The sequence below is a fragment of the Limulus polyphemus genome, unplaced genomic scaffold, assembly GCF_000517525.1.
Source record: "Limulus polyphemus unplaced genomic scaffold, Limulus_polyphemus-2.1.2 Scaffold620, whole genome shotgun sequence".
NCBI lineage: Eukaryota > Metazoa > Arthropoda > Merostomata > Xiphosura > Limulidae > Limulus > Limulus polyphemus.
Window position 1 is genome coordinate 333,240 of NW_013666230.1, and position 14,594 is coordinate 347,833.

At 31.8% G+C, this 14,594-nt stretch overlaps 1 protein-coding gene across 1 annotated transcript in view; it reads left to right on the forward strand.

Moving 5' to 3' along the window:
• LOC106459510 (pseudouridine-5'-phosphatase-like) overlaps nucleotides 1-13,638 on the forward strand; it is a 16,108-nt gene extending 2,470 nt beyond the window's left edge. The window contains exons 2-4 of the mRNA XM_022386012.1: nucleotides 4,839-4,972; nucleotides 11,987-12,277; nucleotides 13,372-13,638. Coding sequence (XP_022241720.1) covers nucleotides 4,839-4,972; nucleotides 11,987-12,277; nucleotides 13,372-13,548 — 602 coding nt within the window. The 3' untranslated portion in view covers nucleotides 13,549-13,638. The remainder of the gene's footprint in view (nucleotides 1-4,838; nucleotides 4,973-11,986; nucleotides 12,278-13,371) is intronic.
• Nucleotides 13,639-14,594: the final 956 nt, after the last annotated feature.

Genomic DNA, 14,594 nt, shown 5'->3' on the forward strand with positions numbered 1-14,594 from the left:
CGAGCGAGGCATGTTATGATGCGTGGCAGTGAAAGCCGCAAGGAAGCTCTCGCGCTGATGTCGCTGGACTCGCCCAGAGGACTTGTCCAGAGTGCTTGTGTATGCATGGCTTAGATGCTGTGCCCCCGCCTGTATGTGCGCCACCATTTCCGTATTCATGGCGTGTTAGATCCCACTTTTGTCCCCATTTTCTTGTAATAATAATTCATGATTGTGTGGCAGCTAAGCAAGTACTAAAGCCTCAACAAACTAAATGAAATTATACTAGATTAGGTTTTAGGACAAAACTTATGTTGATTGTATGTGAGTGGTCAGATATCTTTGATAAGAAAATGTAAGCAGAAAAGTTGGACAATAACTAATGTTAACCCAATTTCCTATAATTACTTAGTGCTCCAATTCTTGCTACAAACTTTAGAATAAAAAATTAATGGAAGTTACACTCATTAGCATCTAGGGATAAGAATTTGACTAAGAGTAAAGTTCAGATTTCAGAATAAATTTGTAGAATTGCAAAATCTATGTAAAATATAGGATTATCTAGAATTTTTCTCTCTTGCCAAAATATTAATTACTGGTCATGATTTGTTTTAGTATAACTCTGTAAAAGTTGTTTGTAAATAGATAATAATTCATAATAATAATAACCTAACTCTTATCAAACTTTTGAAAAATATACAGGATGGTCCAAAATTATCTTTCCTCTTTTGAAATTTAATAATTAAAGAAATACAACCATATAGTTTTCAAAATTTTGTAGCCCAACTCAAACAGTTTTTATTGACACGTCAGTAGACTTCTATGTGTGGACCATTAGTGGGACTCAGCATGTCTAACTGATATTCGATTTCACACCACGTTCACTGCAACATGTCTACAGTTACAGTGGAAATGGTGCCTGTTATCCTAGTCTTTAGCTCCATAATGTTTGCGATACACAATGTCTGGGGAATGCAGAAGCCACAGAATTGGCCTACCCTGCAAACCAAATGACAGAATGAGCTTTTTTCTTGCATGGTTACCATTTTATGGGGCAACACTACTCACTGGAGTGAAAAACATGTTAATAAAAACTGTTTGAGTTGGGCTACAAGATGTTGAAAACTTCATGGTTGTATTTCTTTAGTTATTTAATTATTAAAGTTTAAAATAGGAATGATAAGTTTGGGCCACCCTGTATTGTGTTTGAATAGAGGTTTAAAAATTGTAGCATAGTTTCTTTAATCATAATTTTATGAGCTAGAAAGTTTTATGAAACATAACTCTTCATATTTTCATTGCTTCACATTGAATAACTTTACTATAAGATTTGAGAAATAAAAGTGTATAGTGTGATTTTATCTGCACTTATTATAAGTATTAGTAGTGAATATTTCATTACAGATAAATGTTTTACAGCTCAGATGAAACAAGTGCCCTTTACCTGCACTGTTTGAAATTTTAAATATCTGATTATCATATTTTATTACCAAACTATGTACATTTATACAAGTTCTGACACTAATATTATTACAAATATTGTACTCACTTTGTTCAAACATTTGAAAGCTCTATGCAATATATGTGAATTTTATTGCTATACTAATGGCAGTTGTGAACTTGTGTTAAGATTTATTGAAATCTTAAAATACGGTAAAAGTATTCCTGTTATCTTAGCTAATACAAGATTATGTGCTTTTTGTTGCATGAACTTCAATATCCCTCACTTAAGTTCATTGTTTGATTAGGGAGCTAAGTGGTTAGCATGCCAGGTTGCATGTTGGAAGGTTCATGGGTCAAGCCATGACATGCCATTGCTTCTATCTTTCAGCTGTAGAGGAATTGTAACTGTAACAGTAAATATCCTACTACTCAGTTAAGGGTAACCATGTATGAGGCAGTGCTGACTGGTTGCCCTCCCTCAGGTCAGCAGTTCTAAATTAGGAAAGGTTACATCAGGACTGTGTGTTGCTTATGTTATTTATATTAAAAATACCAAATATCTTGTTGTATGATTAGGTTAAATAGTTAAGTACACAATTAAATAATTATCTTAGATAAAATGAAAATAAAATATATTAAATATTTTATCCTTTAACAAGGTCATTTTGAATAGACATGATAAGTTATATAGAGAGCAGAGGTAAAAAGTTTTTGCTAACAATGAATCTACTTTCATATAATGAGACATTATTATCATACATTCATTAAATATATGTAGCACAAACAGATTTCTTTATGTAAAAAAGAATTATTAGCTTACAATGAAATAAAGTAGCATTTGTTAGGACTAACAAAACTAATTGAATTTCACCATCATACTGTTGATTCTTAGTTGGATGTATGAGAATATATCACAAATTTACTGCTAATTTTCCTGTTTTTCTCTCTCTATTTTCAAGCTGAATGTGGCCTATCTGTTAGAAGACTTTAATGTTAATTTCATCAATAGGAATGTTGAAAATATTCGTTGATGATCTGATTTTAAATTTAGTCAATAACAACAGTAAGAAGATGGAAATTGCAAGGCTTGGCTAAAATGAGAAGCTAATGTGCCTGACATAACAAAAGGTATTTAACTACTTTCTGTAAGTGATAACAAACAGGAATTAGCCAAGCTTATTAAGAGTGTTATGACCAACACAGTGCTGTCTTGAAAAATAAAATTATTTGTAAATTAAAAACACTTTTTCTTATATGGATTAATACACCTTGATGAAACTATCCTTTTTATTTAAAACAAAATTATCTGTTAAGTAATAATTGCAGTGCTAAAATTTCTTGTAAGTTAATTTAAATCTTTATAAACCAGAAGATAAAAATGTGTTGTTTATGCTTGAGAAATTGGAATACATGCTGCATAGAATTCACTTCCTATCTTAATTAGTTTCAATGCACATTTTTTGTTGTTTCTATTGCCTAACCTTTTTACTACAAGGTTTTCATTTCTAATATAGTTTTCTTAATCTGCAAACTAGGATTCTCTATCAAATAGGCTAACACTTAGACATAATGTAGCTAGCAAACTGATCAGAGGCTTTGGACTAAACATTTGGATTGTGCTGATCCTCTTTACATACCTTGCTGTTGTAACATAAATTAACGTACAGAGTGTTTTTTTAATCACAGTTATATCATAATGTTTTTACTTTATTATTGTTGTTTTACTTTATTATTCCTGGTAAGGTTGTGTGTTATTAGACTTTGGCAGAAAAATTTTAAATACAAACTGAGCAAGAAATAACTAGTGCAGATAGCCATAGTGTAGCTTTGCACAAAATTTCAAACAAAAAAACATGAAATAACTGTTATATAAGGCAGACGTTTAGTAACTACTGTGGTATATAAATATACCATAAGTTTTTATTTCTTTATGTAGTGTTATTACTATTCTGAACATGTGCAGTTTTTTGCATAACACAGATTAAAAAACCCATTAAATTGACCTTGTTTCAAGTTACCTTTGTTCCTTTGACATTTTCAAAGTTGGTAATACCTGTTACTGCATGTGGAGAACAGTGAGTACAACAACCATGTATCAAGAAATTGACAGCAGTGTTCTTTAGTGGTTTTACAGGTAATATCTAAAGTTTATGATCTCACCTATGTGTAATGAGAATGACTAGTTATGTGGTAGCATGTACCTAAGAAACCTTGCATTCAAGCAATCTGATGGATGATCCTGATCTAAATATATCTGAAATAAGTGGCTATGAAATATAATGTAAGCAGGTACAAACACTTGTTTTGTCTTTGCAAAAAAATAAAGGTTGTTTTCAATGTCTACACATTGTGTTCAATATGTTTATTCCTTAGCTTAAATTCAGCCACTAAGAATTTTAGCATTGTTTTGTAATACCATATTTTGAACAGATCTACAATTTTGTGGACTTTTCTTATACAGCTATTGGGTTAATTAATTTCACCTGAATATATCAGAGAATAGAAAAAAAAACATATTTTGATGCCATGACTGCAGGTTATTGGTTATTGCAAAACTTGCTATTGAAGTGTGAACTCCCCTTAGCATCAACTCTGGCAATTATTTTAAAACATTCTTTGAAAAAATTTTATTTTCAACAACGAGAAGGATGTTCGACCTAGAGGGTTACTCACTAAACAACTATGGTAATCAGACTGAGTGGTTGTATCTAGAAGTCGTCTTCTTGGTATTAGAATTTTGCCATTGTTGCAAAGGTTCATGACTGTATTCTCACCTTGACCCCTGATTGAAGAGGAAGAACTGTGACCATCTAGTATATCCAGATAGTTGGTCAATAGAGTTCTTTCTTCAAGAGTCGGTCCTCTGTGCGACGTGATCTGAGAGTCATTGGGGCATGTGGAGAGTCTGAAACCTGTTGAGAAAGTCTGTATAAGTCTTCAAGACCAATGCTGTACCCCTGCACTGATTGGAATTCAACAAGATTAATGAAAGACTAATGCACTGTTGGATGCTGTCTGCCAACTGTAGCCATTTTACTAGCATGTGAGATAGTAGATTTGAAGTGGATCACAGAGAAATGATGAGCCTCCTTCAGCTGGGATATGTACTGTTGATGTTAATGCAATCCATGGAAGAGTAATAGACAAGTTGCTAAGCACACTTTATTGCTCTACACCCCGAGGTCGGTAGCCTACTGCTTGTTGGAGCATTGATTATTGCTAACTTTTTAGAACAAAAGGTCAGCAAGAAGAATTTTGATCATGACTGTGGGTTTCCATAAACAAGGCCAAACAACTCACTCCTTAGAAGCAGAGAAAAGGAAGATCTGGACTGATTTCTGAAGCGTTTCAGGCAGGTAACTGCTTGGAATGGCTGGACTCCAGAATAAGCATTTAAATACCTGGTTCTATGTTAGATGAAGAAATGCCAGGTCCAGAGACAATTCTTAAACCACCAACATCAGCCTCTCAATCAATACAGCAGCAATTAAATCTTGATCGACAGCTAGGAAAGTCATATGAACTGTCATATAGTAATGATTGGCAGAATGTATGGATTATATTTTGTTACTACTACTCGAGTAACACAGGACAGCTGGAGCCAGTAGACATCATGCTTAACGTTTCAGCAGTTTGCACAATCTGAAAATGTTGGGTGTTCGAAAACACACTCTGAAGGGTTATAAAACCATTATTTTCTGGGCTATTAAGTGATTTTCTCCAAGGTGAAACGTCCAACGAAAGTTATTCGCAAAATTTAGCAGCGTAGCAAGATTTTTGTAGAGAATATCACATAACATATGTTAGATTTATTTGAGGCCGGAAGAATTTCTCGGTATGCTGCGATGAAGATATGTTTGGGTGTATATTGATATAAACTATAGTAACACCACGAATAATTAAAACTGACTTACGAAAGTTTTTAACCGAAAAATTCTTAAGTCACTCGAACTTAGTATGTTATTATCTGCCTGAAAAGAAAATTGCTTGAGTTTGACGGCTCACAGGTGGCAGCACCCGACTCGGCCAAGGCTATCAACCATAGTTTCTGAAAGTCTCACAAGATGGTTATAATGCCAGTTGAGCAGGAGCTGAAGACTGTTTAAAAGCTTTATGTGTATGTGGCGACATCTAATGGAGATAAATGTATATCACAATATTTGCATCTAGAATAATTCGTACATCATTCCACACGCGTTTAGGTACACTACATGAAGTACTTCATGAATGTTGTATGATATGAATGAATGAATTCCATAATAAAGTTCGTGATACTGGAAATAAAATAAGAAACAAGGGAAAATGTTGTAGAGGACTATACTATAGGTTTCTCTTTCTTTATTATTATTAATTTGTATAAATTTACTATTGGTTTTGAACATGTGCAGGTTTACACACAATACAGGGTAAAGAAAACCGTTAAGGTGGTCTTGTTTCCAGTTATCATTGTTCCTTTAGCATTTCTGAAGTAGTAATATCTATTTCTTCCCATGAAGAACATTATTTACAGCGACCTTGTATCAGTTAATCGACAGCAGTGCCCTTCAATGGTTTTACAGTTAATATTTAAAAGTTACGGTCCCACCTATGTGAATGAGAATAACCGGTCATGTAGTAGCTTGGGTAAATGTAAAGTTTCTTAGAACCTAAGAAACCTTTGTATTCTGGCAAATGATCCTGGTCTAAATATATATGAAAGAAGCAGTTGTGAAACGTAGCATAAGCACATAAACACTACGCTTTTATCTTGGTCAATAACTATAGATTGTTTTCAATATGTGTTACACATCGTGTCCGATCTTTTATTGTATTCCTTAGCTTAAATTTATTCTATAAGAGTTTTAGCATTGTTCTGTAATACCATATCTTGAACAAATCGCCTGTTTTATAGGCTTATCTGATAAGCTCCCAGGTTCACCTTAAAATACCATACTACAAAACAAGTTGCGGAAGGATGGTGGAAGAAAGGTGTAACTGCAGTAAAACTTCATTTTTGTGACTTATATGCGTCTTTTTGTGTAAAATAACACCGCTGTTTGGACTCCACCTGTGAATAGTATACAAAAAATTAAGACATGACTAAAATGTTTGATCATTTTAATCCACAAAACTTAAACAATGGCTAAATTGTACTCCTTGACTGAAACTGAACTTTAAAATTCAAACCAGTAAATAAAGATTGTTTTCAATATGTGTTACACATCGTTTTCGATCTTTTATTTATTCTTTAGTTTAAATTTAGTCTAAGAGTTTTATCATTGTTCTGTAATGCCATATCTTGAATAAATCGCCTGTTTTATAGGCTTATCGGATAAGCTCCCAAGTTCACCTTAGAATACCATACTACAAAACTACTCTATCTAGTAAAAACAAAGGTCTGAAGAGTTGTGTGTAAAACTTTTTACGTGAATTAAAGAACTTCTGTATTTCCTAGACTCAATTGGTCATGTCTATCTAACGTTAGCCTGAGGCCTATACATGTTCAATTGAAAGGGGGTCAGTGTTTCAGCTGTGAATATTAATTATGAAAATTCTAAGTTTGATTTTGTAAATTTGATCATTTTATTTCCTACCAAAGGTTTATCATTAAGAAGTTTAGACAACCATGCTAGTTTTATTATTGTAAACATCTATACTATAAATTATTCTCCCTACATATTCATTTTTGTTGCAAATTCCTGCCAGCCCATATATTTGTATACCAACGTCACACAATACAAAGTGTGGTAATGTAACTAACTGAGTTGTATGAAAAGTTTAGTGACTAAAATAGTATTATTAGCCAATCACAAAAGCTAACTTTTCCTAATATTTTCAATCCCATTTGGTGGATTGTATCAACATTTCTCTTGTACAAAGTACAATATATTGTAAAGAAGAAAATGGACAAAATGATATTTTTGTGGGTATTCAAATTTTCGAGTTTGTAGTTAGTGAAACTACCAATGATTTTGGTTGAGGATCGGAGACAACATTACATGTATAGTGTGGGCATGGATAAGCATACAGTAGACTGTGATGTTGTTTTGAGTAAGGGTCTGTTCCAGGGCACTATTTATCCGTTGGACAACATGGGGGTTTAATTTGGTCATCCGAGGAAGATTTTAGTCATTTCAGATGATCGTTAAAATTTAGACCTGTTCGGTGATGGGATCTGAACTTGCAACTTACAGGTGGTGAGTCTAGCACCCTATTCATCACACACAATTCCTGCTTTAGCCAATCACAGTTAAACTTTCTTTATAGCTGTTTTTAAAGCTGTGTTTGATGTGGCACTATAACAAGGTGACAACCAAAACATGTAAAAAAACTAAGGAAAACACTTGAAAATCTAGAAATGGATAATGTGTATCCTCAAGGGATAATAAGTTCATAGCAAAGATAATTCTTTAAAATAGGTAGAAAAACTTATGAAAAAAAAATTGACAAGTGGGTTATTTATAGGCAAACTTCTTTTATTCATTTTTCTTCATGAATTACACAAAATAAATGTCAAAAAATGATGAAATATTGATTATAAAGTACTTGTAACATACACTTGTTGAAATATAGTGAGAATTTACCTAAAAATTTGTGCATCAAAATTTTATAAAGTGGCGAGAAAATATGAAAAACCCAGGGAACCCTATCTTCAGATTTCAGGTACAATAATTTAGAATGAAGTTAATTTTTAATCATCAACTTTGCACATGAAAATTTATCATGTGCTCAAGTTACACAACTGCAATGTTTAATGTTAGAAACAAAAACAGATATTTTCACTTACCAGTCACCAGTTGCAACAATACTATGTACAATTTTCCAGACTTATTATTCCAGGCAATTCAGTATTTTTCTTTCATGTTTCAAGCAACATTGAAGCCTTAATTATTGTAACTAACTGAGCAGTTACTCAAATTCTTTGTGACTAACCAAGAGAAAGAGTAATCATAATTCGTTTTATCTATGAGGCAAATGAGTATTTAGACAAAGTAAAATCCTAGGGTTTTTGGATATTTTTTAAGTAGCCTAAATTTAAATTCAAACAACATAAAAATTAGAATAACATCAATTTATTTTGTCAAATAAAAGTTTTACCTATCTTTAATAAAACTAGAAAATATATTCAGTTAATATAGTATTGTTATGTTAACAAGTAACAGTGTTTAATTTCTCCATACTGATTTTATCTTTTACACTGATGGTATGATACCAATTAACTTTTGTAAGCTGTGTAACACTGTACCCAAATTGTCAGTTGTTTTTATATGACAGAAGGGACTGCCACTATAATAATATACTACTTTAATCAGTGTCAACCACATAATCTTAAAGCAACTTAAATAAGTCAGTTAAAATATTGTCAGTATATTCTGTGAATGAGTAACTCGGTCAGATTATAATCCAGTGATTTTGAAGCTTATATATTTATTTCTAGTTGTTTGGTTGATATGAAAATAAACAAGTTAAAAACAAACATTTAAAATATTTAAATTAAAACTAAATAGTTATACCGATTGTTAATTGTATTTAGAAAAATTATTTGTCCAATCATTAACAGGCCATCTGTTTTGAAAAAGTCATACCACTTATTTTGGACACCAAAAAATACAAAAAAAAAAGATATTTATCACGAGAATTATAACTTCTAAACAATGCAAAATCAATTCTGTAAAAAGTCTATACAGGGGTCAAATCAGACTCAAAAAGTAGTAGTTACATCTCCCTCTAGATGCCAAGAGGAAGAAGTTTTTGAAAATGGGAAGACTTTATGTTTCTGTATTAAATGCATTCAGAGCATGTAAACACCATTTAATAAAGTAAAAATTGTTTTTGGTGTATTTAGGGGTTAATTATTTCCATTACGTCACCTTACACATATGTATATATATGTGTGTGTCTATTATACACACACACACAAATGCAATTTGAAGTATTAAATATTGATGATTTTATTTTTTAATTTAAAAACTTTTTTCAGAATCTGAGAATACCATTCTATTTATCTTTTTATCATATTTTTTGCAATTTCAGTCACTAAAGTAATCTGTCTTCATTCAAATTAATATAAAACCATTTTTCTAAATTCACTTATTTTCTTTCTCACTTATTTACTTTATTTTGGTAACTTACATTTTGAATGCCAGTCATACTTTATAGTTTTAACAAGACTTTTATGCCCGAGCACTGCTTTAGAATACAACTAACTGTAAGTAGTGATCTTGCAGACTAGGTAATGAACTCTCAACTTGTGATTACATTGCTATTATTAGAAGTTCAACAGAATATAAATTGTAGTTTTACTACATCTGTGCAAGTTTTTCCTGACAAAAAATACATCTTTATAAGGCACATTGAATAGAAAGCTACTAAACAGAGAAATTATAAATCATTAGTTTTTAAATTTCTTTGTTATTCAGTCTGTCTTACCAGTTATTTCCCATTTCATCACCACAATCTTGTGAAGTGCATACTTAGTTCGCTTGTGTGGGGTTAGTGTCTGAAGACATGCAGCACAAAGAGTTAAAGACTACAAAAATTCCATTCAACACAGTTGGAGTTTATTGTAACAAGTAAATTACATGAGTACATAGACCAAAAACAGATGAAGTTTATTAATGGAGGAACGTTTTATAATATTTCTGGCAACAGAAAATTATTGGCCATTCAAGGAATGGCTATCTGGGGAGATAATGAATCTTTCTGTTTTCCACACAGTGGGAACTTTCCAGAGTCCCTTGAATTGATCACTGAGATTAACTGTTTGTTTTTGTTTTTTCATCACAACGCGAAGCACATTTTAGAAATACAGGAAGGGAAAATCCATTGTACTTATAAAGTAATATTTGTGATGAATTCACTATACTTATGGAACAAAAGGTTATGAATGAAACTGGAACTTACCTGAACCTTGTTAAACATTTTTCTGTTAGTGTGGATTCAACATCAGATGTTTCTTATGTAAATAAACTGAATTTGTTGTACATTATGTTCTTCCCAGTAGATCCTCTGTATAATTATTTTTAGGTTTCATTCCAAATACAGATCATAAAACAAACTTGAAAATTTCTTTATGAGTGAGATAACTACTCACTCAATTGGCGTACAAAATTGCAGAGTGTGAAGTTACGATAATAGTAGCAATGTGTTTTGGGCATATAATGGTCTCCAAGTTAGTATAAAAGAGCATAATAACCTTGCAATTTAAGTGCCATACAAAGGACACTTTTTAAATATCATAGAATTATGTGCTGGAGAATGTTGTAAAGATGCTGTTTGATATTTTCAACTTTCCAACAGTTGTACAACTTTCTTCTGTCTCATCTCAAAAATGGAATATCTTAATGAGCCACTTCAAGCCTGATTTCCAAGTTTTAAATAATCTTTTCATTACATGATGGGCAACTCAAGCTGAAGCATATGAAAAACTGGCAGACTTCTATGTAGAAGTAATTAATATCTTTCTTACATGCCATTTAGAAGATAGTTCTGAATATCCAGCTATACATAATGAAACTCATAGTCTTGAAGTGAAGCATGAGCTGCTAGAAACATATTTTGTCACTCTTCTTGTCTTCCATAATAGAAAGGTTTAATGCACTTAGAAAGCATCTATGAAACTAGTACTGATATTTGTGTAACTATGATACTATATGTATCTGTGGATAAACACCATTCAAGAATAATATTAAGTTTTAATGCAAAGTAATAGCAGTTGATGGGACCTGATGTGTATGCCCATTATTAATCAAGAAAGTAAAAGCTAAAACATCATGATTGGATGATAAATTTGGATTCTTGAAAGCATCATTAGATTAAAATTATAATGATGATTTTGAAGAAACATATGAAGACTGTATTCATTTTCACAGGCAGTTAAAGCAATGTACAGAAATTTAAAGGCTGTCATTTTCAGTACTTGCCAAAATAATTAGAAAAGATTACCTTCAAAACATTTATCTTAATACTGACATCTCTATCAGAATAACACTTTCCACAGTATTTTCCAGTTGCATTAGACAGTACCCTTTTCTACTCTAAAATGTTTGAAAAACCCTTTATTTTTTTACAGTGGTTGAAGACAATCTTAACTAGTTGTCTAGGCTCACCACTGAGAGAAATCCTGTAAAGGACATCAACTACTATGACTTTATTAATGACTTTTCCAATCTCCATACTTGCAGAAAACCCTTTTAAACCTATGTCTTTAATTAATTAATGAATAATAACTTTCAAGTCGTTGTTTATTTCTATATGTTAACTATGTGTGTTATAACCTATTTTCCAGTTATGAAAAATATTTAAAGTAAAATGTTTAAGTTATTTTCTTCAATAAATCATTGATTTTCGTTTCTCACTGATATATTTTAAAAATTAGACCTCTTTGTCTATTAGGGCTCAAGATGATAGTAATGGTTTTGGAGAGGGTCCTGCAAAAGGGTTGCTATTTCTGAAGATGCAGCTTTCCAAAATAATCTATATAACACAAAATGTGCTTGAAGATATACTGACGTATCTTTTATGTTATAAACAAGAAGCAGTACACATACAGATGCTGCAATAGAAGTAGCAGTGATTACAAATATATTTTAGTAATTGTTGTTTTGGGTTATTTACAAGTTTGTTTCCAATTTACTCTTTAGGTGTTGATAGGATTGTTCGACACCTTCACAAACACAGGATTCCTATTGCTATTGCAACAAGTTCCAAGAAGAGTAGTTTTGACCTAAAAACAAAGCACCACCAAGAATTTTTTGATTTGTTTCATCATATTGTGCTTGGAAGTGAAGACTCGCTAGTTACAAAAAGTAAACCTGCTCCCGATATATTTCTTGCATGTGCATCACGTTTTCATGATGCACCTTCACCAGAGAAGGTATATGTTAAATACAGTTTAACTACTTTAAAGCTGCAGTATTAATTATACTACCAATGCAGTTGAAAAATAAATTATGATAAAAAATTCATCTAAGATTCAAATTTTTTGTAATTAATTCTACAGATTTAATATTTTCAGATCTCCCAGGAATCTGTAAAAACCAGTTTATCAGAGGCTTAACTTTTAAAACCTGCTCAAAAAGTAGTAATAGCCCATAACAGTTTGTTTATTAATGCTTCAGCCTATAAAAAAATGTATGTTTACAAAAATAAAGCCTTGTGCTGTTCCTTTAAAATTCAGTTCTTTAGTTGAATCTGTCATATATGTACCCTGAAGCAGGTACTCATTGTTACCAGTGACATATGAGCATTATCAGTTATAAGGTAAGAAAGATTGTCCTTGATTGTTAGGTAGAAGGTGGGAAACAACTAGATTTGAAATATGTACACATTTGTTTTGTAGGATTTAATCAAATATAACACCCCCAGAAAGATTTCACTAAAACTAGCTATTTCAGCCTGAAATTTGTCAAATTTAGCCTTTATTTTAAAGACTGGCAGGCAGGCATACACAACTGGGAGGCCTATATTATTCTCCTAATTGGTGTACACTGGTTAGGGTTTCTTCTCTTTTTGGTGTCAATGATGTTAACTTAGTCTTACCTATAGAAAGGGAAAATACTTGAGCCTAATGTTATTTGTATGTTTCTGAAGCAGAAATGTTTTCTTAATTCATAAAGAAGCCAGTGTTAATCTGTGAAGTTGTCAATTAAGATACCTTTAGAATATTAAGATTAACATTAACAACACTTTTGGACATCAGAGGGTGTAACTGTAATACTTTTTTAATAGGCAAGTTGTTTCAAAATAATTTGTATAGATACAGTGTTAATTTAGTTCTTAGCTAAGTCAAATTTTTTAGGCAAATCACAGACATCTAGCTACTTGGTAACAGATTTACATTTGTGCTTATTAAGTTAGAGTACAGTACAGTCTTTCAAATCAAAAGTTTTTACTGCAATTTTTGTTTCCCATTGCAGCTAAAAATGAGAGAAAAGATATCTGACAGGTTTTATTTTTGTGTATGTGTAGGTTCTTGTTTTTGAAGATGCTCCAAATGGAGTGGAAGCTGCTATTGCTGCTGGAATGCAGGTAATCATGATTCCTGATCCACGAATAGACCCTGAGCTGTCTGCAAAAGCAACTTTGAGCCTAATGTCTATGGAAGAGTTTCAGCCTGAATTGTTTGGATTGCCCAAACTGTCCTAGCATTTTAGTGATGAAGAACAAATGAATGTTAAAATTATTATTCACTCTTTTGTGTACTAAGTACACTCTTCAAACAAACTATAAGGTATTTAACTAACTTCCTGGGAAGTTACATTGGAAAAAATAAGCCCAAACCACACTAATGTTACATAGTATCTTAAAGAATTAAACAGTCAATGACATGTAAAACTTTTAAACAGAACAGCCAGCTTGGCCTGCCTGTCAAATACAGTAAAGTACAACCTATTGTAAGACTATACTTTCATTGGAATTCTCACACATACTACTATACCATAATATGTACATGATGCCTGAGTGCTGCATGTGTACACACACATACTGCTGATATGTATTGTCATTCATACTTGTAATTTGCATTTACCTGGAGATTGACAAAGCTAGCCTTATTTTATTTAGTGTTATTCTGTTTTATACTGATCAAAACGTTCATAAAATTTTATTTGCAGTTATCATTATTATGCTTATTTAATTCATGGGTTTTCCCACTTTTCTCATGGTAGCTAGGGTTATACTAGAAGAGGTGGGAAAGTGGTATAGTAACATTAAGGTATTGATCTATTTTAACATTAAGATATATTAAATAGAAATAAACAACTGTATTGTTAAACATATAAATGAAGTGAATGTTAACTAAAAGGGTACTAGTATGTTGATAATGCATTCACATCTACATGTAAATCTCAGTTTTACTTTTTTTTATGGTGATCATGTCTGAAAGAAAATGTGTTGTTCAGGTTACCTAACCAATCCTATATTTTACATACAACTTTGTAAGTATTGAGGCAACGACAATAACTATATAGAGTAATAAAGCACATAATTTATACTATGTTTCAAATTTATATAGGTCAGTAAAGTGCTTTAATATAATCACTGTAATCATTTGACAGTGTTACAAAATGACAAATATCAATGCTGAATATGCTCAAGTTAAGAATTGTTGAAATTGTCAGAATTGTTATTCCTAGTAATTACATGTCCTTTTTTGTTTGGTAACCATTCTTCAAAGAAATACAGTCTTAAGA